A 25109-nucleotide genomic window follows, 5' to 3' on the forward strand; every position below is an offset into this window, starting at 1 on the left:
AGTTTTAAATCCAAATAAAGTATATGACCAACTTCCAACAGAAATATTCCCGTCAGGTATGACTATAGAAAGGCAATGGTATTTGTATAACAAAATACGTGAATTTGTCGAAGAAGAATCTAAAGATATTTTGTGTCCCAAACCAATAGTCTTAGACGACATATCCACTCCTAGTCAATGTAGTGTAGTAAAAGGAACAACTACTTCTACTTCTAATACATCATCCAATCAAATTGCTAAGAGAAAAACGCCAACTTGTTCATACTGCAAGGAAGTCGGTCATATGAATCAAGTAAGAAACGGGTCATATTTTTGTCCAAAGCGCAGGTCAGAAAATATTTGAGATTTAATTCTGACTTTTGAAACCTGTAATAGGTTAATTCTTTTTTTTTTGTAATGTGTCGTATTAATGACTTTTAATTCATTAATTTTTATTCTTTTGACGTAAATTTAATCTGTTTTTGTATAATGTCCTACGAGTAGTATATTCTTAATAAATGTGTGTTAAAATGTACGCGAAATATAACCTAATTTCGGTCATCTCGACCCATTTCCTAAACTTAACATAACTACCAATTAGTTTTAAGTTTTTATTCGATAGTGTTGCTATAATAAAAACTAGTCGATTTTATACTTAATATATTTCTCTATTATTATAAATAAGAATCTATGTAACTGACATCTTGATCTCTAGCTATTACAATTTAAAATTTTATTGTATTCAACTGGGCCCTTTTACTAAACTTATTATAAAGTTAGTTTTTAGCTTCTATTTTTTTATTCGATGGTGTTGCCATAATAATAACTAGTCGATTTTATACTTAACATATTGTTCTATTGTAATAAATAAGAATCTATGTAACTGACAACTAGATCTCTAGCTATTATAGTTTAAAATTTTATTGTATTCAACTGGGCCCTTTTACTAAACTTATTATAAAGTTAGTTTTAAGCTTCTATTTTTTTATTCGATAATGTTTCCATAACATTAACTAATTGATTTTATACTTAACATATTGCTCTATAATAATAAATAATAATCTATGTAACTGACAACTAGATCTTTAGATAATACAGCTTAAACTTTCAATGCCTGTTTCCCAACAATTTGATTTTTGTAAGTGTGAACTTTGAAAATTTTTTATTCCCATAAATGTTATTATGATTAATTTTTTTTTATTCCATATGATTAACCAACTATTTAACTATCCAAATATGGCCTTAACTCAATACCACCCAAGTGGTACCTTTATGCTTGGACTGCCACATATAAATTTGATCCAAGTGGAATTTTAAATTATCTTGTTGATAAGGTTTTATTTACTTCATAGTAGACCGTGTATTTGTTTATGTACCTATATCTATGTTCTATTTATGTATAATTCTTTTTAGGTTGATCTGAACCTGATAACTAAATAATTTATTCTGCTGATTTTGCCTGACACCCATATTGCGTGATACATAATGAAATGACATTTTAATTATTTCCTATTTGAAAATTTCCACTTTATATATTTATTTTTATATTAATTTTATTCTTGACATAATAATAATAATACAATATAATTTTGCAGAGATGTGTATAATTATTAAATTAAAATTGACATATTATTTTAAGTCCACAAGAGGTGAAATGTAAACCTTTTAGCTTAGAAATGATGATTGATTTTAAATAAACATGTTTTTTTAATGATTTTGAATTTTTTCTACTGAATCTTTAAACATGCGTAATAAGGTGAAATAGGGGTATATAAAACACGACAATATTTTAAAATCAATTATATTCTTAAAGCATTAACAACATCATTCATCTTGGGTATACAACTGACTGTCAAAATCAGTATCTAAACTTCCAGAAGGTTGCCATTCCTCTTCGTCGTCCGTTTGAAATGGATCTTCATCATTCGATTCAGAGTCGCTCCATTTTTGAACGTTAACAGTTTTGCGCGCCCTTTTTCCCGTTAAAATAATATTTGATGTATCCTCAGTATTAGACGCACCAGAGTCCTCATCTGTGCTGTATCTTTTTTTCTTCCGCTTTTGTCTCTTACCTGCCATAAACAATTCTTTTTTTAAACATAATAAATATATTCTTTTTCATGATTCGAATAAATATTTCTCCATTATGACAGCCAGTTGGTATTTAGAATTCGTAATCGTAATCTACGCTGTCTCCATCGGAGTCTTCGACTTGGAAATGGTCATCATAAAAGTTGACCGCGTGAACGTTACTGATATAAAATATATTGCCATTTCTTTCCACGACCCGTTGCTTACCTGTTGGTAAAGAAAGTTAAACTAAGTAGGTTAAACTTAATCCCAATCCCAACGAATTTTATAAATAGGTACGAAAGTTTGTTTGTTTGTTGCCATATGTGGGATTTGCGAAAAGCTGTATTTTTTTGTAGGTGGCGCTAAATTCGCGTGTGTAGGATTATAACCACACACCAATAACCACATGAAAGAAATAACAAACGTTATACAGCTAAGCAAATTCTTAGTAAAAGAAACCGTGTCTTAGCAAAAAAGGCGCAGTTTCCTCGTACTCGTACCAGTTCGTCATAAAATCATTAGGAAAGTCCCAAAAAGTGCCGTGTGGTTTCCAACACTTTATAACCACTCTAAGTATATCTTTCCCATGGATGTCGTAAAAGGCGATTAAGGGATAGCCTAAGTTATGATTCCTCTTGTAGGCGATGGGCTAACAACCTGTTACTATTTGAATCTCATTTCCATCATAAAGCCATACAGCTGAACGTGATAGTGAACGGATATAGACATGACTATTATGTATCTATGTAAACAAAACAAATTAAACGAAACAAATTATGTGAAAACACTTTATTAAACATTTTTATACATAGCATACATAAGTAAATAACATTTTTTTCATATCACTAGAATAAAAATGAAAATATTTTATAATCTTTATTAAAAACATAAAAAATCTGTATATATAAAATTAACAAAACACACAATTACTTTGCAAAAGTCAAACTTTGAAACTGAATTTCTACTCTGTGAAACCCGAATCTCTATCAGCATCAAGTGGATCCTCGTGATAATACAATTCCTCTTCCTCCAAATCTTCCTCTTCTTCCTCGATATAATCTTCTTCTTCGAAAACTGTACACAGAGATAAAACTTTAATTTGTATGTAAAAGCTGGTTCCCGACACTTTAGAATTGAATCACTCCATATTTTTCCCATGGATGTTGTAAAAGTCGACTAATGGATAGGTAGGCTTATAAACTTGGTATTTCTCTTGTAGGCTATGGGCTAGCAATCTGTCACTATTTGAATCTCAATTCCATCATAATGCCATACAGCGGAACGTGACCTTTCAGACTTTCGAAGACTGTTGGCTCTGTCTACCGCGCAAGGGATAGAAACGTACTTACTTTACGGATTTAGGTAAAACATAAGTTACTAAAGTGACACATATAAGCCTACCAATAGAAAGTTTTCGTTCGGTATCTCAAATATAATTTGGGGATTTTTATGGTTTTTTTTTTTAATTATTTTAAAATAGGGGTTGTTATAATATAATGAGATTGTTATTGACATAACCTTAAAAGTAATATAAACATGTCAATTAACATGAAGTGTTTCTTTTACCAATACCTTTAGCCGAATTAAAAGACACGGCTAAAAACACGGCGTGTAAAAGAAATATGGCACTTACCCAAAAAACCTCCTTACTTTCGAGTAAAACAAATGTGCAAATAGTGAAATTAGATGTTTCTGTCATCAGTCCATAAATTACTAATGCAGCAGAAAAAAAATTAGAAAAACGCCGTTTTGTTTCCTCAATCAGCGAAAATACACAAATTTTAGGTAGATAGATAGATAATTCATTTATTTGATTTGCTACGCACAATTTACAATTTCATATGAAATACAAATTAATTAGGGTGTGAGTTGCAGCAATACAAAAAGGTCACAACTCAACGAATTTATTGCTATAGAGCAATACGCTGATTTTCAGTTATGACCTAGGTGCTAGTGCAGGTCAATCTGCGTACGTAATAAAAAAAATAAACATAGGTATGTATAAGTAAGTACTTAAATAAAACAAAAGCGTCTTTGCCTTTTCGGGAAGGCGTCATTAAATGTTAGTAAACACTGTACTCTATTGTCTCACCTTGCGGCCGCTGATCCGGCGGCAGAGTCCCGGGCGGGTGCGTGTTCTGCGCCCAGTGCGCGGGGTTCCGCCGCACGCACGCGCGCCCCCACGGGCACACGCCCTGGGCGCCCGAGCCCCAGTCAGGGTCCGCCGGGTGGCTGAACTCTTGTTTGTGGATGGGGTTCCGTCTATTTGCAAAGACAAGAAAAAAAAACAAATTCCTAGTCATTGATAGAAAACGTAACGAAAATACGGAAGGTACGACTGAGTCACAGTTGAGAAGGAAATATTCATCCATGTCTTTAGTGCAATCAGTAAAAAAATGCTACATTTTCACGTTAGTCCTATTCACTTACAGAATTAAAACTCCACCAATCAAATAAATATATACGGGACAAATTACACTGATTGAGTTAACCTCGAAGTAAGTTCCAGACTTTTGTTACGAGATACTAACTCAACGATACTATATTTTATAATAAATACTTATATAGATAAACATCTAAGACCCAGGCCAATCAGAAAAAGTTCTTTTCTCATCATGCCCTGGACGGGATTCGAACCCGGGACCTCCGATGTCACAGACAAGCGTACCTACTACCGCTGCGCTACAGAGGCCGTCAAATCAAAGTTTGGTAAGAATCAAATATTTTCCACTATCATGATAATTTTATATTTAAAGACTTTTTTTTCATTTCAGCCCTCTCTCTCACCTTTACTTGTCCCCGAGGATATCTTAATTTAATAATAATTTTATTTTCATATAGATTATTTTTACTTCATAATTTGTATTTTTCTTATATTATTTCATATATTCTCTATTGGACCTTCTTGACACACTGGCGCATATAATTGTCAAACATCCGTCCCAAGAACAATCCATCGTAACAACTAGATAACGTACATTTCTCTCACACTTTGTTTTTGCCTACACTAGCACTTTCTAATATCCTGAAAAAGCTTGTAATTCTTTTCTAAAATGTGTTACCTGTAACAATTGGCGCCGTACATGCAGCGCTCGCGCACGCGCGGTGTGGCCGGCGTAGGGTTGGCGACACCTTGCGCGGGATTAGCCGGGGGCTGCTAAAAAACAGACAAAATCATCTCTGTATATACTGTCGTTTTTCGATAAACACGGAATATGCTCCTGCGCAGTTATAAAGCTACCCAATCTCGAAATTGAGTGATACTCCGATTTTATTAAAGAAATTGCTCATCTAAAAGTTACCTAATCTATGGATTTCTTTTTTTGACACATTTTAGGAATATCACTACTCTCAACAAATTTCGTTTTAATGTGAGGAAATGTTTCTGGGAACTTTTATTTTTCTTCAAAATATATAACCTAAAAAGTGAGAACTTATTTATATACGTATTTACGTTTGGAAATCACAAAAACTGTATCTAATAGGTAATATTTCCCAATGAATTTGAAATCAAAAAGAAAAATATTATGGAGAAAATAAATTTATTCGGTTTAAACCAAAATTAAATTTAGAATACTTAATTGAATTAATACTTTTAGAAATTTCAAATCTAATTTAAAAGTATGTTATATGTTACATCATGTGCTATGTTAAAGTTTTATGTTAATAGGAAGAAAAGTTATAAATAAAACAAAGGTAATAAAATAATTCTCTATTTATTAATCAAGTACGAGTAATTATATTTTTTAATAATAATTATGGTAACAAATTCACTATAACCTTTTTATTAATTTTAATAAATTTTCATAAAACCTTGGCTGTACTTCAATTGAAATGCATTTTTTAACGCAAACGTCAAAAGCATTAATTGACTTTTCCCTTTCATTTAAGAACGATTTTAGACGTGTGGTTATGGCACTTTAAAATAGGTTCAATCCAACTCTTTCACATGGATGTCGTAAAAGGCAACTAAATGAATAGGTCTGGTAGCAAAGAAAACATAGTATGCCGGCTACTTCTCACGCACATTGTACCTACAAATAAATAAAAAGGAAGCCTAATAAACTGATACAAAGATAATTTTCCACCATGACCCGACCGGGGACCAAACCTTGAACCTTCGGTTCAGAGTGAAAAGACATTGCTATTGTGCCAATAGCCCGCGTACCCCGCGTTCAATCCGTGTGGTTTGCGTCTAAAACTATTCAGTACTATTACAAATGAATGAAAGCAGATTGACTAAGCAGATATACAAGGAGAGTGTGGAGGGAAAGGTCGGAGTGGGAAGACCTAGACGAACGTATCTTGATCAAATTAAGGACGTCCTGGCAAAGGGTCAGGTCAAAAGTACCCGAAACCGCCGAGCTTGCATGAAGAGAGTTATGAATGTGGATGAAGCGAAGGAAGTATGCAGAGATCGTGGCAAGTGGAAAGAAGTAGTCTCTGCCTACCCCTCCGGGAAAGAGGCGTTATGTATGTACTATTACAAAATATTCACATTTAATTTCGAGTGAATATTTTAATACAACATGCTTTCCCTTTATAATGAAATTACCTATGCCATAACATATCACACACGTCTACAGTATTCTGTATATTCTGTTTTATAAAAACAAAATAAAAATTCCAATAGAATTACAAATAATGTGATTTCTCAAATTTGGCAAATCATCTACTATTCATCAATACGCAATGTATTTTAAAATATAATGAAAATATTATTGAAAAACCAATTACTCTTTGGTATAAGATTATTAACTACATAATTCCAAAATTGTGGGTAACGCTACCTACTTATACAATAACACCTAATTTATACTAACGTAACATAAAGGTTTTGTATAAAATCTCTAAACAGAATACGATTCAGGAGCAAGATAGGCAGAAAATTAACGCTAACTTCTGATTTACGCCATCTTAAAAAATAAGACTAACTTGGCTCATATTTAACGACCCCATGAAATAACTACCCTATGTTAAAAATAAAACAATAGGACTACTACATTTATTTCCCATGAATGTCGTTAAAGGCAACTAAGGGATAGGCTTATAAACTTAGGATTCTTCTTTTAGGCATGGGCGTCCTGTCACTATTTAATCTCAATTCTATCATTAAGCCAAACAACTGAACGTGGCCTTTCAGACTTCAAGACTCGGCTCTATCTACCCCACAAGGGATATTAACGTGATAATATGAATGCTCCCCATATTATTCTATTAATCTATTTTGTACCCACAGAGCAGTATGCATCTTTTTGATTGGTTAAAATCCAGTCAAATCCACCGTGACAGGTAACCCTACCACAACCCTACTTTCTCTTCTCAGAGAATTCATCTGAGCTTCGAAGAGTACATCGTTAATCAATTTCTCGGCAAAAATCTGTTGGTCCTTTGGTAAACATCTTAAAGTGCCCGCCCACGACTTCGCCGAGTGGTCCCAACGATCCATCGACATCGATATCGACCGACCAATTTTATCGATAACTTCGTCTGTGAAAAACGTTTTAGTCGACTCGGTCGAACGAGATCGCGACGCGATGTTCATCTGCAATGAGATTATTGATTTAAATTATATAAATTAAGTAAACAAATTTATAGTACAAAAATAATGTAACAAATATATAGCAAACGTACATCTATACTAATATTATAAAGCTGAAGAGTTTGTTTGTTTGTTTGAAAGCGCTAATCTCAGGAACTTCTAGTTCGAATTGAAAAATTCTTTTTGCGTTGAATAGAACATTTATCGAGGAAGGCTTTAGGTTATATAACATCACGCTGCAACTATAAGGAGAAAAGAAATAATGGAAAATGTGAAGAAAAAAAACGGGGAAAATTATTCATCCTTGAGGGCTTCAATGATTTCCAAAATACAAATAGGTATATAGCAAACGTACATGGTCGATATTTAGTAACACCCTCAACTTGCGATTCGCCAAATCTTTCATCATGTTCGCTGTCATTTGGAATTCCTTCCACACATCTCTCTTTTAGCAATCAATTACCGAAAAAACGCGAAGCACGTGCCACTACACTCCGCCCACTTTCTTTACATGTACTTACATAGTTACTTGTTGGTGTGAGTGAATCTGTTTTGCATATCAATAAAATGCGGAGCATTGATCAATGCGGGTGTTAATACGAATACGGATGTCTAAATCAATACGAAATATTCCGCACTAGCTGTGCCCGCGACTCCGTCCGCGTGGTATAGTTATTTTGGGCATCATTGAAGCCCTCAAGGATGAATAATTTTCCCCGTATTTTTTTTTCACATTTTACATTATTTCTTTGCTCCTTATAGTTGCAGCGTGACGTTATATAGCCTAAAGCCTTCCTCGATATATGGTCCATTCGACTCGAAATTCTTCAGCTTTATAATACCTATTAGCATAGATGGATGAATGAACATGAACAGTGATATGGTAAATGATGCAAATTTTCTCCAGAGAATTTCATGATTTGTTGGGCAAAAGGGCACAGATTAGTAAAACAGACGGGTGTTAGTTGTTAAATACTCGTATATCTATATGTTCATTAAACATTTTTTTTAAACAATTTAATTACAATACATTTTTAAGCTTGCACAATTGAAATTTATAAATTTATACATGGTGACTGTGATTTTCTTTGCGATTGTCTTTGCCGACCCACGATGACCATAATGAACGATAACATATGTGTTGCCTCAATAGGCTATTTGACTGTAATAAAAATATACATTTCTTTTATGTCATCAGTCTTAATATTATTTTTTTGGAGCGATTTGTAATAACGCGAGATAAAAATATTGCATTATTTTAACAAAATCCGTCTCAGAAAATTAGGTTTATTTATGCAGCTGTCACGTGACTAAAAACGAACGTGATTGGCTATTTCTATTATGACGTCAATTATCCATAAACAGACTGTGGATCGTACTGTTCCTTAGTGTTCGCTATTATTTTTCAAGATTTTATAAGTGTTTGATCGCTCAGGATTACTCAGATAACATAGGTATTTAATAATGGAAACCAATTTGCGAAAGCTGACAGTCGAAACCTACCAAAAGACTTTTGGTAGGTCCACTTTTGGCAAAAGTGGACCCAAAAATGGTTGGCGTCTTCTTCAAAGACAATCCAGATTTCTATGCTGCCGAACTGAGGAATGTGAAAACGTCAATGTATGTAAGTATATCTTGGTTACCACTGATCTTAGATCGTTATCTGAAACCACTTCTTGCGAATATTCAAATCCATCGGCATAGAAAAAAACGATTTAGTAGATTTTATTGTTGTATTAGTGCATTTAGGCACTGCACAACATTTATAGGAACTCATTTTAATAATTTTCACACATATGACGTGTCACAAGTTAAATAAAACAAGAGAAAATCAAAACTTTTCGAAACACCAACAAGCTTTGTATGATATTTACACGAAATTTACGTCACTGCATGCCATGGCCGCCATATTGCTAAGAGTCGCGTTTTGGCGGCATATTTGAATATTGCATTTTCTTTTTCGATTTTTTAATAAAATAGCTGTAATAAAGGCAGAAAAGTATTTTTGTAGGGCTCCTTATAAACAAATAAATAGCCTAAGATAGTTTTTAGAACTTTGTCAAATAGCCTATTTAACCTTTGGATTAAAAGTATGTATGTAAAAATTAAAGAATTGCATTATGGTTTGTATAAACTATAACTGTAAATTTTAAATGCAAATAATATTAATCCCAAAAAAATATATAAGCAATATACTTACATAAGCTTTTGCAGACCGTAGAATGTTGTCTATTTATTTATTAATATAGAATTATATAGAAAAGAATAGATTTATTTTCAAAATTGGACACAAGGTATCACTTGACGTCACAATATACATAAGTTATTGACGTCAAAATAACTCAAACTCGAATCATATCTACTACTACTTCCACAGCGCACTTGTAGATGAAGCGGCGGAAGAAACTACACTGCAATTTATATTTTAGCTAACAATCCGTGAAAAAGTTCGTAAGAACAGAACATAATAAACAGAATGCTGCTTTTTTCACAATTGCAATGAGAACATCTGTTTTGAATTATATAGGGCGGTTTATGGTCTAGTCGGATCTAACTGCCCCAGGTTTGTGATAAAACAAAATCAGCGTGGGAACTTAACTCTCATGGGCACTGGATAAATGTAAGATGTTCGTTATCGTTAAAATAATTATAAATACCTACGAGACGTAATGACACAGATTAGACCAGCCGTAATAAGCTGGAGACTTGTACATACATACATATGGTCATATCCACTCATCTTCCCTTCTCCCCCTTTTTTTTAGCAATTAACAGGTCAACTCTATCTCTGTACCAAATTCCATCAAATTAAGTTCAGTGGTTTAGGCGTGAAAACGAAACAGAGTTACTTTCGCATTTATAAAACATATAAGTAGGGATTAAAAACATAATACAGAATCAACAAAAAGAAATTTCGATGCAATAATAAATCCATTATAAAGGCGACAATTTTATAACTTTATCTTAACGCCTTTTCTGCTGCGCATAATGAAGTGAAACTATAAGATAAATTATTATTTCTAGAACTCAGTATCTTAGAGAAAATACTGTACCTGTGAAATTTTTCTAGAACAAACAAACTTAGTTGCGTACAAAAACTATTCATAGGTATTTAAATGCAACTTACCACATTCTGATCATTACTGGGACCAGCCGGCGCGTCATTTCCCTCCGTTTTTATCTTTTTAACCGTATCTTCCGGCTCCTGTTTCACATCGGACGTACCTGGATGTGGTCTCTTCAAAGGACTCTGCTCAATACTCGAATTTTGGTCTAGCAGTTCATTCTTTATTTTAACAGGTCCATTTTGTTCTATAGTGTTTTCTGAAGAACTCTGCTGGTCTATTTGAGGGATAGTCTCTGCTGGTTCACTATTGTTTGAGGTCATAATTTGAGGTAGATTAAGATCTTGAATTAGAGATTGTGATTGGTCGAGGTCACTTTCATTTGGACTAAGCTGTTGGTCATTACTGGTTTGATCTTGCTGACCGTTCTTTTCATTTGACGATTGCGGTGCTGGAAAATAAAAAAAGAGATTTCATAAATATAGTCACGATTATAGCCCTTGCGAGGTTAACAAAACCAACTATTTCAAAAAGACTGAAAGGCGACATGCAGTTGTGTGGCTTCATGTGGAAATTGAGATTTAAATAGTGACAAGTTGCTTTGCTAGCCCATCGCTTACAAGAAGAGTTCCGAGTTTATAAAGAAATCCAAGCCTTTATAAAAAATACAATAAATATAATTACATAAAAATACATATAGTTGATAAAACTCTTTATAAGAAACTAGCGACCCGCCCTGGCTTCGCACGGGTGCAAAATTTTGTTATTATACATAAAAACCTTCCTCTTGAATCACTCTACCTGTTACAAAAAACCGCATCAAAATCCGTTGCGTAATTTTAAAGATTTAAGCATACAGACAAACAGACTAAAATAGCGACTTTGTTTTATACTATGTAGTGATTATATATAATGAAATGGAAAAGGTTTTAATGTGCTGAACAAATGCAATATACTTTGCAATACATACAAAGTTTTTATGTATTTCCTATCAATGGTACTTTGTCGGTATCCAGTTCACTAATTGTTTAACAAGCATATATCAAATTTTTTTATATATTGTAAACTTGGACTACCTCTTATGGTTGATGGGCTAGCAGGCAGACAGGTTATCAGTAGTTAAATCACAATCCCATCATTATGGTATATTACAGCTGAAAGTGTCCTTTCAATCTTTCAAGAGTAGGCTCTGTCTGCAAGGATTATAAACGTGGCTTGTATGTATGTATTTTTTTACCTAAATTCAAAGACGACTCCGCATTCACCGTTGCACTACCACCATTATCATGTGCTTCCATCAAATCAATGTTTATTCTATCATCATCAACATCCATTTGCCTTATTGTTTCTGCGTCAATACCATGGTTTACATCTGTACTATCCAAATTGTCTACTCCATTTTGTGTGTTGATTCTCCCATTTTCTACCTGATGTCCTTGGTCATCCGCATCATCAGGGGAATACAAAACTTCGTACCAACAGTCCACTGGCAGCAATCCAAACTTGTCGCCATTTCTGAGATCTTCGCTCTCATTTTGTTTCAGAATAAGCCTGTCAGATGTGTTTCTTTTTACGTAGAAACACGGATTTGTGTGAAGCTGAAAAATTAATTGGTAGATACAGTACCATGTAGCTGTTTAAAAATTAAAGCTTAAAATAAATTACATTAGAGATCGTGGCAAGTGGAAAGAGGTAGTCTCTGCCTACCCCTACGGGAAAGAGGCGTGATTTTATGTATGTATGTATGTAATAAATCCTACTACTATTATAAAGGCGAAAGTTTGTATGGATGTTTGTTACTCTTTCACGCAAAAACTACTGAACCGATTACCATGAAATTTGGTATGTAGGTAGCTGAACACCCAGAATAACACATAGGCTACTTTTTATCCCAGAGTTCCCGCGGGATTGATAGGGTTTCCATGCGGACGAAGTCGCGGGCGGCCTCTAATTACATTATATGTGTATAAATAGACCAAAGAACAAAGACCATAGGGTTATTATGACACATCTATATCCCCTACGGGGCCAACAGTCTTGAAAAGACTGAAAGGCCACGTTCAGCTGTATGGCTTAATAATGGCATTGAGATTCAATATACTTTCTTCTTAATGGTATTAAAAAACCAAGGTAACATCTAGACATGAATTAAGCTATGCGACTTACTGCTGTGAGTTTGACAGCGTCATCTGAAACTTCAAGCTCCCCGTGTCTTCTTGACACCCTTTTGTCGTCACACTGGAATAAAGAAAATAATGTACATTGTTTTCCTTAGATAATTTGTGTATGTTTCATTTTTTTCTTGATGATTAGCACTATGTATAATTATAGCATATTTATAGTATATCTAAATATAAAAAAGAGGGCACCAACAAACTGACTGTCATATCACAGCATAGACCAAAACAAAAACAAGGATCTATAACAGAGGTGCAATAACAGAGGATTTCTCAAAATTCCTGTTGAAACAGGATTCTCTAGGTAACACATGTGAAGATGCGGGTATACTCTAGTAAAGCTATACTCTAAAAAAACCCTATATCTACAAATACCAATTAAATAAATAAATATGTATCGGACCAGATAAGAAGGAAACTTGTCTTAAGAGATACAATCTCAATAATACTATATTTTATAATAAATACTTAAATTGATAAACATCCAAGACCTAGGCCAATTATAAAAGTTTGTTTCTTATCATGCCCTGGCCGGGATTAGAACCCAGGACCACTATTGTCACAGACAAGCGCACTACCGCTGCGCTACAGTGGCCGTCAATTTATTTGTGATCTGAATGTAACAATAACAATAAAATTGTAATGTTATGTGTATGATTCATGTACTTGTAAATGACGTCATTCTGCGTCTTTAGCAGGCAAGGTAATCGTTTTTATGCCTCCACGCCAATGTATCTTTGTAAAAACTTATGCTTTTTGTTTACGCTAAATTTGTTACATTTATTTCAAAGACAAGGAACTTACGTGCAAAAATTTCCCTCTTCCAACCAAGTGCGTTCCTACATCCAGTTTAATTTTGCATGGATCAGTTTTATCAACTCTGACCAGTTTGAAACCCATGTCTGAATCGAGGTAAACTCTTCGCGTGGCAGCTTTTTAAACAGTTACTGCCATTAACTTTACATCTTATGTCTGGCTGGCTTAAATAAACGATACATTAATTCCCATTATCGGAAACAAACTTAAAATTCAACGAACACATTACAACAAAACAAAGTACTCCGATCCGGCGGCACGCAGTTCAAGTTCAACTGTCTCACTGACTGACGTAACGTAGACGTACAGTCACTGTCACTTTTGAGCTGAGTTATACTGCTGTGACGATGGAGAGCATCGCGATATTTGTATACCTACATATCGAAACATTTCGGCTTTCACCCTGTCACACAGTTTGACAGTCTTCACTTGATCTACATAGTGAAAAATATAAGAGGAGTAATATGAAATAGAGAAAGGATAAAATAGAAAGAAGTACACTGTCCCAGTTAGTCTTTAAAACTGTATCTCTTGCCGCAAAGTCAGTACCTAATTTTAAAAACAATAGGTAGGTAAAATAAGTGAACTTGACATATGTACTTGACATTGATTGATATCCTTACATTTTGACAACAAAGAAATTGTGATTTTGTCTGTTGTGATTATTTTATTTTAGATTATAATTTTGATTACGGTAAAGAAATGTTAAAATCAAGCGGCATAGGATCTCAGTCTCATAGGCCTCTATCAGGGCAGCTATACAAGTATACGAATGTGGTGAAAGGCTGGCAACAACGATGGTTTGCGGTGGATCCAGAGACCGGAGTTCTTTCTTATTATCTTTACGATGGACCTGGGGACACTATACAACCTGGACAACCTGCTAGGGGAGAGGTGAGAGACCCTTGATTGTTAAATAAATTTGCGATGACAACACCTGAAAATAAAAGTATAAAAACTATGACTTTGCATATGCTTGCCGCAAGCCAGTTTTACAATTTATAGGGCACATATTTTTGTTTGTAAATTTTCAGGCACATTTAGCAGCAGCAGTCATTTGCCCTAGCGATGAAGACTCTCGCACGTTCACAATTAATTGTGCCTCCGGAGACATGCTCAAGTTGAGGGCTACAGATGCTCGGGCGCGGCAGGAGTGGGTCAATGGACTGCGGGCCATTGCTGAAATACACACTAAGGTATATCAAATAAAATTTTTTCTTTTGGTTCAGTATATTTCACAATTTATACTACGTAGTGATTTTCATATATAAAACATTTTAATCGACATTAAAAATGGAGAAGGTTCTCAATTCGGCGGTTTGTTTTGGTACAGTTCTGATGAAAAATTAAAAACAATTTGTTTCGTGCTCAACAAACTTCAGAGAAATCATATATTAAATGTTTTTTCAGGCAATGGGAGCGAACCCGCCGTTGCAGCCGCGCGAGCAGCTCGCCGTCCACGACGCCATGGCGGCCGCCAGGCAGCAACTGCAGGCGACTGAACTCAGGTAAGGGAAACATACATATAGTCACGTGTATATCCCTTGCGGGGTACGCAGAGCCAGCAGTCTCGAAAAGACTGGAAGGCCACATTCATCTCTATGCATGTCTGCAGTGTAGTTTGTTCCACCGCATCTTCTATACCCTTTGGAATAGGTAGTAGTTATAATTAGATTTAAGTGATGTGACGTCAATAAGTGATTCTTTGTATCCAATTCTTAAAATAAATCTACTCTATTCTATGGCTTAAAGATAGAATTGAGATTCAAATAATGACAGGTTGCCAGCCCATCGCCTACGAGAGGAAACCCACGTTTATAAGCCTATGTCTTAATCGCCATTTTCGATATCTATAGAAAAGATGTGGATTGGTCCCATTCTTAAATGCTGGGAACCACATGGCACATATTTACTTATTATTGACCAGCTGTGCCCGCGACTTCGTCCGCGTGGAATAGTTATTTTGGGCATCATTGAAGCCCTCAAGGATGACTAACTTTCCCCAAAAGTTGCAGCATAATGTTATATAGCCTAAAGCCTTCCTCTATGTATAAATGGTTTATTCAACACAAAGAATTTTTCAATTCAAACCAGTAGTTCCTGAGATTAGCGCGTTAAAACAAACAAACTCTTCAGCTTTATAATATTAGTATAGATGTGATATTTCTTTTTCTCCAGTGACGCAGCTCTGGCCAGATGCATAGAGTCTGCAGATTCACCTTTTCCACACACGGACCCAGATTTACTGCTTTTAAAGGTTAGTTGTTAGGATTCTACAATATCATTTTATAACAGCAATCAAAGTTGCTTATGATTCCTGATATAACTCATAAACAAGAAGATTTTGATAAGGTGATGTTTGTGCCATAAATTTCGCCGAAACAGTATGTTTTGTGCATGTTTCGTAAAAATGATTTTTATTAGGAAATCTATAGTACAATTATTAAATACTACTAGCGGCCGCCCGCGAATTTCATTTTTTCATCATAAAAAATAAAATAATAAAAAATTAAATATTGACTAAAATGAAGTAACTGTTTACAGTTTGACATAATAATTTTATTTAGATGTGGATTTATTCGACTTTGTGTAATATTATAATATTTGCAAATGAACAGGAGGAAATATGGTATGTTTTATGCTACACCTTCTGTAAACCCTTTAAAAAAGCAATTTAAGATTCTATTCTATTCGATGAAGCGAAAGAAGAATACTGGGATCGTGGCAAGTGGAGATGTGGTCTCTCTCTACCTAACCCTCCGGGAAATAGGCGTGATTTATTTATTTATTCTTTTAATTTTTTTCCATAACAGGCGACGTCTGCGGCCAGCATGCAATGTCTCTTACAGTGTGCGGGCATCCTGCACAGACAACAACAATACGCCACTGTCAGCTTGAACAAGATGGACGATCATTGAATTATATATATTTAAAAACTCAATGAAATTCCCTTTGGTATTATCGCAAGGAGGCACTGACCTCTATAATGTACCCTGGACTATACATTGCCGATGTTAAATGGAGCTTTTCAGTTTCGCTTTATTGGCTTGAGTGTCCATAGAAATGTAGTCCATTTATTACTTGTTGTGTAAAATATATACAAGGCATACACAACTGGTAACAATCTTAAAGACTTATTCTGAATATCTTTAAATACATTCAACATTCTGAATTAGATTGAGATTTCTTTACATATTTAAATAAGGTTCAATCTTGATACGTAGTTTTGTTGAAAAATACATTTATGAATTACATTTGCTATTAAGCATGACTTTTGAAATGTAGGAATTGTTCAACAAAAAAGACATAAAAATCGAGATTGTTTACCTTTATTTAACACTTGCCTTAAAAAATAGTTTAATACTGAAATTCCTATTGTTGCACTTTTAATATGTCTTTTGCTCTACAATGTACTCTGTTGGCTATGTAACCAAGACCACGTACGTATTGATTTTCGCCATTTTGGTGCTGACTGAGCTGATATTGGATCCTCTACTACAATCCAGATCGTTCCAATTTCACAAACGGTAGTTTTTCCAAATGGGAGACCATTTGGAAATTCTTAATCTGTAAACTTATTTTCTCATCAGTTTTCTTGTCCTTACGGTTTACATTCTCAAGCTTTCTAACGGAGGAAAAAAAACTACCTTTGTGGCATTTTGTATAGAATATGAATAGTCCAGCGTACTTTTGTTATTCATGTCAGTGCTTTTCGCCAAAAAGGCATATCTTCATATACTTAAGATAGTTGACTCTTATTATGTGAACTACTTGAAACTAAAATGTGATCTCTTCATATTTATGCATTTTTTTTTATTTTCGTATAAGTAAGTAATAAAGATAATTATAAAATTTATATTATAGAACCTTGAATACCGCAATTTTTTGATGAATGATATGAAAGAAATTTGGTTCTACAAAACTTTTCACATAGGTAATTTAAGTATATTAAATTTCGATACAAATTTCTGAGGATCACGGTAATTTAAAAGAATGCGATAATTACGTAGTTTGTCCATTATCAAAACCTAGTTTAATGAAGTAATGATGGTAGATTTTTTTATGTATATAATTTATCGTAGTATTTTATTTGTTGTTATTGTATGAAAAGTTACTTTAAAAAAAGGTATAATAATTTGTAATCAACGAATAAATTTTATCAACATATATGTATATGAACGGCCGGTAACTGAATTCCCGCCAAAAATTGTAATTGTACCGTACAGTTTGTGGCACGAAAGTTGACATATTTGTTATTTACATCAGGAGTTCACTTCCACGGTAGGTATAGCAGGTTTTTAGTAATAGAAGTTGAGTAAGGTTCCGCCATTGTCAACTTTTACTCCGAAAATAATGTAAATATCTACCTATGTATTGTTAAATATTTTATATTTAATCTATAAAGTTTCAAATCAATTCTTGACCACATAGAAAATAAAAAATTACACATGTTTCGTTTGTTTTATTTGTCAAATTGACATTGAGTTGGCGTTGCCAGTTCTGAACGTGTATTCTTAAGTAGTTTTGAGTTTTTCGATCTTTTTTTTTTTGAATAAAAATGTGTGACCAAGAATTTAGAACGCTGCGAATCGATCCGCGCTACCCTTTTACAAATCAGACAAAGTAAGTTCAAGTAAAAAGTAGCACATGCGTACATATAGTCACGTCCTAATCCCTTGCGGGGTAGACAGAGCCAACAGTCTCGAAAAGACTGAAAGGCCACGAAAAAAATGTAAGTACAATTGACAAGAAAAGCGCAGGTATTAAATGTGATCGAAAAAATATCTACCTACTATATAAATTACGCCTGCAGGTCGGCCGACGTAAAATGAGATATCCCGCTAACTGTTCCCGCGGGAATTGCAGGAAATCCTCTGGAATTGCACCCCAAGACCATACAAGGATACATGTTAAATTTCTAGGTCAAGCGATTAGAAGTTTGGATTATGTGTTGTCTGTCAGTAACGAGAATTAGTCTTTTCAAGACTATTGCTCTGTCTACCCTATAAGAGATAGAGACGTGACTATGCATGTATGTGTTTATTTAAATAAAACAACTTTTTGTAGTAAATATGTATAGACACGTTCTGGTAAAAACTCAGGTCAAGAGTACCCGAAACCGACGAGCTTGCATGAAAAGGAGTTAGGTATGTATGTGTATGCAGGGATAGTGGCAAGCGGAATGATGTAGTCTCTGCCTACTCCTTCGGGAAAAAGGCGTGATTTTTGTATGTACATAATATAAAGGTTATACCTAGACTTACTTTTTGAAGGTACAGAAGCCAAAAAATCGAAGGCTTACGGTTCTCACCACAAAAGGAAAAGATGGAGCCCTAATAGACGGGTCTCGTGTACATTCTTATACTTTTATATGGGTTGTTACTTCAGAATAGTACTTACAGGCCCCTCTTCCCCACTGGGCACTATGGGCACGTGCCCAGGGCCCCGCGATCGACTGGGGCCCCCTAGTTCCTGCCAGATTACCAAATGATAACCGATATTTAGGTATTACCAAAAAAAAATAATTTTAAAAAATCTGATGATAATGACTTACTACAATACCTACGGTTATTAGCTTTAATTTGCCGCATGCGCATAGCTATACCTTGTACAACATAGCTTGAACTTTTTGACCGATGGGTCAGTGATGGGAAACAAAAAATATCTAGGTATTGGTGTAAAAAATATGTTGGCTGAATATGTGGCTGTGTGTATGTTTTAAACTATTCAAAATAAATTAATTCATTCATCAATTAAGTCGATTACTGGAGAAACTTAATTTAACGGATTGTAGCTGTTGTAAAATTTTTGGCGTCGAGAGGGCTTCCATTTCGTGGCGATAATGAAATCCTAGGATCTCCAAACAATGGAAATTATTTGTGTTGTGTTGTTGTTGTTGTAATTATTGAGTTAAGCGGTAAGTTAAATCAGCAAAATATTTTTCCATTAGCGTTGACAGTACGCCCGATCTGTCTCATATTGACCAGCTAACTTTCATCATGCGATACGTAAAAGACTGTGTTCCTGTTGAAAGGTTTTTGAAATTTATACCTGTTAAAGAGCATAAATCTAAGTATTTAGCGAAGACCATCTTAAATTTTTTAGAGATACATGATATTCCCATAAAAGATTGCAGAGGACAAAGCTACGACAATGCTTCAAATATGTCGGGAAAGTATAGTGGTCTACAAACAAGAATTAAGGTGTAGCGGGAGCGATGATTCGGCTCGACCGCCACCAAAGGGAAGATCTTCCGCCAGGCTAGGTGTTATGCCTGGGGAACCGCGGCTCCGACGATGTTGTGTCGGAGGTTGTATATATAGCTCCAATCCGTGAAATCTTTGAAATCGCGTTCTAGATACTTTGCTGCTATTGGTTGAGCGCGTCATTTTCTTCGCGATGATTGACAGTAGTTGTTTGATTTGATGTTTGTGGCGAGTGGCGTAGAGATGTCGCCACAGTACTCCCCCCCAAGACCGGAGGTCTGAAGTCTTGTTCTTGCTGTGCAATCTGTGCTCCGGTAGCTTGCAAGTGCCAGTTGTCTTCCAGTGAGTCGGAAGTTGCTCGAAGTCCTAGTGAGTCAGGAGTGAGCCGTAGCGTTGCTCGTAGTCTGCGGTGAGTCGAGACAGTAGAGAGCGAAGTCGACTTGTTGGCGCCGGGAGAAATCGTGCAGAGCTGCCACGCTGGAGAGAAGAGCGGCCGTCGAAGAGATCCAGGCGTGGGCTGCGGTAGATGCGTCGGTCGCTGAAGTCGATGAGAGTGAGTGCGGGTGGAGACAGGACCAGGAAGCTCGTTGAATTGGCTGCGATGGACCTGCTGCGATACCCTTGGCTGGCTGGCTTGCTGTGAGACTGCTAGCAGAGTGAGGAGTGATGCTGAGGATTGGAGTTGATGATGAAGAAGGTTGCTTCCAATCACGTCGGGGTCACCAATGTAGCGGGAGCGATGATTCGGCTCGACCGCCACCAAAGGGAAGATCTTCCGCCAGGCTAGTTGTTATGCCTGGGGAACCGCGGCTCCGACGATGTTGTGTCGGAGGTTGTATATATAGCTCCAATCCGTGAAATCTTTGAAATCGCGTTCTAGATACTTTGCTGCTATTGGTTGAGCGCGTCATTTTCTTCGCGATGATTGACAGTAGTTGTTTGATTTGATGTTTGTGGCGAGTGGCGTAGATATGTCGCCACAAAGGAAAAATGTGAATTTGCCACCTTTATACCATGTGCGGGACATTCACTAAACTTGGTAGGTGTCCATGCTGCTGGGTGTGTACCGGAGGCATCACAGTTTTTTGAAATAGTTTAGAAAGTGTACAACTTTTTTTCGGGCTCTACCCACAGATGGAATATGTTAACAGAACATTTAGGTTAAAAAAAAGTTGTTAAAAGTCTTTCACAAACCAGATGGTCAGCCAGAGCTGATGCAGTAAGCGCTTTGCATGGGGGTTATAAACGAATAATAGAAGCTTTAATCACCATCGCAAACGATACTGAACAGGCACGAGAAACTAGAGACGAAGCCCTTAGTCTGTCTAGAAAATGGGAAATCTAGAATTTATTATACTGACGGAAATCTGGAGCTCTATATTGGAAAGAATAGACAAAACAAATAATTATCTTCAGAAAGAAACAATATCACTGGACGTTGCAACCAATTTGTTCACTTTATGATTTTATTACTAACCTCAGGGATAAATTTGATAACTTCGAATCATCTGCCAAAGAAAAGAACCCAGAATCTGACTACAAGGATCTATCTCAAAGAACAAGACGTAGAAGCTCACGGCAGAGTTTTTTTGATGGCTCTGCGCCATCAGTCCAATTGAATGGAAAAGAGCGATTCAACGTAGAAACCTTTCTTCCAATAATCGATGCCTTGAGTGTTCATCTTAAACACTAAGTTCATATGAGACCGTTAGTCAACGTTTTAGTTAATTTTTTCACTTAAAAACTCTGAATTCCGAAGAGATACGACAAGGATGCAAAGAATTTTCTGAAATCTATCACGAAGATGTAAAAGAAAAAGAGTTAGAAATAGAATGTCAACATTTAAAAGAATACTTAAAAAATGTTCAGAGTGAAAATGAAGCACCTAACAGTGTACAGGAAGTATATAATCTATTAAAGCAAAACAAAATTGAAGACACATTTCCTTACGTAGAAATTGCATTGAGAATATTTTTAAGCATGATGGTCACCGTGTGGTAGCCGTGTGGTTCCCGGCACCAATACAAAAAAGAATAGGACCACTCCATCTCTTTCCCATGGATGTCGTAAAAGGCGACTATGGGATAGGCTTACAAACTTGGGATTCTTTTTTGGGCGATGGGCTAGCAACCTGTCACTATTTGAATCTCAATTCTATCATTAAGCCAAATAGCTGAACGTGGCCATTCAGTCTTTTCAAGACTGTTGGCTCTGTCTACCCCGCAAGGGATATAGACGTGACCATATGTATGTATGTATGTATGTATGATGGTCACTAACTGAAGCGGAGAACGCTCCTTCTCCAAATTGAAAAGAATAAAAAATGAATTAAGAAGTACAATGCTTTAAGAGAGATTAACTAGTTTGTCGCTAATGTCCATAGAATGTGATATTCTCAATACCATAGATTTTGAAGAAGTGATTAACGATTTTGCTCATCTTAAATCTAGAAGGGTACCTTTGCTATCAATATAGAATTAATCTAAGGATTTTATGCTAAGCGAGTTACTTTTGTAGATTATTTTTTATATTTCCTATTTTTTTATAGTTAGTTACTAATTAAAAATTTAAAACCATGTTTGTCTAATTTCTTTATCTATTATAACTAAATAGAGTTTTCTCAAGGTCAAAGGGGCCCCATGATCCTAATATGCCCAGGGCCTCAAATAGTTTAAAGACGGCCCTGAGTACTTACCACTCCATATCTTGTCGTATGATGTCGTAAAAGGCTATACTAAGGGATAAATAAGCTTGAGATTCGTTTTGTAGGCGATAGCAACCTGTCACTATTTGAATTACATTCCTGAACATGGCCTTTGAGTATTTTCAAAACTGTCGACTCTGTCTACCCTACAAGGGATGTAGACGTGTTTGTATGTAAACTTTAATAACATCTAGATTTAAACGACTAACTTTTATTTTTTGGCGTTAATCCCGGCTACATGGATGTAGGTCTAGGAAATCAATAGCTCTGCCTCTTATGTAACTCTTGGCAATACTTACTCGTGTACAGACGTATTGATTTTTTTCAGACATTTCTTACCTAAGTATCTACGTCCCCAGCTTAGGTATATGCGCGACGCTATGCGCTCACTAATACGGTTTCAATACTTTTAACTAGTTTTAGTTTATTCACTATTGAATCTCAATTATAGGTATCATTAAGCCTAACAGCTGAACGTGGCCTGTCAGTCTTTTAAGACTGCAGGCTGTGTGTAACCCACAAGGGCTATGAATGAATTACACTATTGGCTAAACAGTCTCATTTAAAAAAAATATTCTTATGCCACCATTTAAAAAAAAGATACTCATAGAGAGATACCTACCTATCCATTAATTCTTTTTTGAAATATCCAGAATTTTTTTTTGATGGTATGGATATGTGGGTACGGTATTTACGTTTTGTGTGCACAAGATAAATCCCTTGATTTTTCATCCCAGGGCATGTTACGACAACTACTGTGATTACTACAAGTGCACACGTCTTCTAGGCCAGGTAACCATTACTTTTCATTTTGTCCAAGCAAGTTATCCTGGATTTTTGGCACTATGTAAGAGTTAGTTGGAGTTAGCAAAGGGTCAGGTCAAGAGTACGCGTAACCGACAAGCTTGCATGAAGAGAGTTATGAATGTGGATGAAGCGAAGGAAGTATGGAGAGATCTTGGCAAGTGGAAAGATGTAGTCTCTGTCTACCTCTCCGGGAAAGAGGCGTGATTTTATGTATGTATGCATGTAAGAGTTATTCCAGTTTAAGCGTAAGGGGTTCGTCCTTACCAGTTGCCTTAAACTGGCATGAGGCCAGGAATGCCACAAGCTGACGTTTTTTTTTACATATTGTATATTAAATAAGCTTAGCACCTTAATGCTAGTGTTTTTTGGTCCCAGTTCAGGATTTACTATATTTTAACACAGCATTATTATAAAATACCGCCGAGCTTGCATGAAGAGAGTTATGAATGTGGATGAAGCGAAGGAAATATGCAGAGATCGTGGCAAGTGGAAAGAGGTATAGTCTCTGCTCTGCCTACCCCTCCGGGAGAGAGGCGTGATTTTATGTATGTATGTATGTATTATTATAAAATCACGTTAATAAAGATTTATTAGGGAAACTGTACCTAACATCCTTCCACATTCTAAAGAATATAAAAAATCTCTTACCAGGTGGACGATTGCAAGATCTTCAAAAGATACTTCGAGACAATTTGTCCAAACGCGTGGATCTCCCATTGGGACGAATTGCGAGAGAAAGGAGCTTTCCCTGGACCAATCTGATTGTGATGTTGAAGGTTTGTCTTGAATAAAATGTGAGATAATTCCGTGTGTTTTATTGCGAATATATTAGATTTTCCTTAAAACTACTTTCAGAGCCTCAGTGGCGACATCTGGGAATAGATTATATACACTTTATCTATGTTATCTATGTTAATATTATAAAGCTGAAGAGTTTGTTTGTTTGAACGCGCTAATCTCAGGAACTATTGGTTCGAATTCTTTTTGCGTTGAATTGACCATTTATCGAGGAAGGCTTTAGGCTATATAACATCACGCTGCAACTATAAGGAGCAAAGAAATAATGGAAAATGTGAAATAAAACGGGGAAAATTATTCATCCTTGAGGGCTTCAATGATGCCCAAATAACTACTTATTCCACGCGGACGAAGTCGTCGACATATCTAGTTGCATATAAATTATGTTAAACAAAAATACCTTATCCTAAACATACCTATGCTAAAGTGATATACAGATTAGACGTTCTATTCCATACCACGAGAAAAATTTGGCTGGCCATATCTACTACGTCTTGTTCCTTATATTGCATAACTGGGTTTGAACCTTGTACTTTGGCGCGAGAGCGAATGCTCACTGCCTTTCTTTAGTTTTCCTAATAGCTGAAGATAGGAGATACAGATGCGATTTTTTATTTGCGAATAAGTATATTGATCATGGTGGTTCCCGGCACCAATAGAAAAAAAGAATAGGACCACTCCATCTCTTTCCCATGGATGTCGTAAAAGGCCACTAATGGTTAGGCTTATATACTTGGGATTCCTCTTTAAGGCAATGGGCTAGCAACCTGTCACTATTTGAATCTCAGTTCTATCATTAACCCAAACAGCTGAACGTGTTTCATTCTTTTGATGACTTGACTCTATCTACCCCACAAGGGATGTAGACGTGATTACAATTTATGTTCTATTGATCATACCATGGGCTTGTTTTACACAATGGAGGGTAACTAAATAACTTGT

At 35.6% G+C, this 25109-nt stretch overlaps 3 protein-coding genes across 7 annotated transcripts; 2 read left to right on the top strand and 1 right to left on the bottom strand.

The window, feature by feature from the left end:
• Positions 1-1769: 1769 nt before the first annotated feature.
• On the bottom strand, positions 1770-13951 carry LOC106133299 (aprataxin and PNK-like factor). Of its 5 annotated transcripts, none has more exons than XM_013332977.2 (7): positions 13641-13951; positions 12826-12897; positions 11897-12257; positions 10722-11110; positions 5115-5206; positions 4145-4314; positions 1770-2051 (listed from the first exon to the last, which is right to left on the bottom strand). In XM_013332977.2, exons 1-7 carry the CDS (start codon positions 13734-13736, stop codon positions 1804-1806), a joined length of 1428 nt encoding a protein of 475 aa, XP_013188431.2. In that variant the 5' UTR covers positions 13737-13951; the 3' UTR covers positions 1770-1803. The 5 variants fall into 5 exon arrangements, with proteins under 5 accessions (XP_013188431.2, XP_013188430.2, XP_060802482.1 ...); XM_013332976.2 differs by having other exon boundaries at positions 1771-2051; positions 5115-5209; XM_060946499.1 differs by having other exon boundaries at positions 2013-2277; positions 5115-5209; positions 13641-13950.
• Positions 13952-14253: 302 nt separating this feature from the next.
• LOC106133300 (oxysterol-binding protein-related protein 11) lies at positions 14254-18097 on the top strand. The gene is made up of 5 exons (XM_060946501.1): positions 14254-14546; positions 14687-14848; positions 15063-15160; positions 15831-15909; positions 16466-18097. Exons 1-5 carry the CDS (start codon positions 14355-14357, stop codon positions 16568-16570), a joined length of 636 nt encoding a protein of 211 aa, XP_060802484.1. The 5' UTR covers positions 14254-14354; the 3' UTR covers positions 16571-18097.
• Positions 18098-18152: 55 nt separating this feature from the next.
• On the top strand, positions 18153-24155 carry LOC106133286 (uncharacterized). The gene is made up of 3 exons (XM_013332956.2): positions 18153-18275; positions 23300-23354; positions 24021-24155. Exons 1-3 carry the CDS (start codon positions 18211-18213, stop codon positions 24129-24131), a joined length of 231 nt encoding a protein of 76 aa, XP_013188410.1. The 5' UTR covers positions 18153-18210; the 3' UTR covers positions 24132-24155.
• Positions 24156-25109: the final 954 nt, after the last annotated feature.

Source organism: Amyelois transitella, chromosome 11 (assembly GCF_032362555.1).
Source record: "Amyelois transitella isolate CPQ chromosome 11, ilAmyTran1.1, whole genome shotgun sequence".
Taxonomy (NCBI): domain Eukaryota; kingdom Metazoa; phylum Arthropoda; class Insecta; order Lepidoptera; family Pyralidae; genus Amyelois; species Amyelois transitella.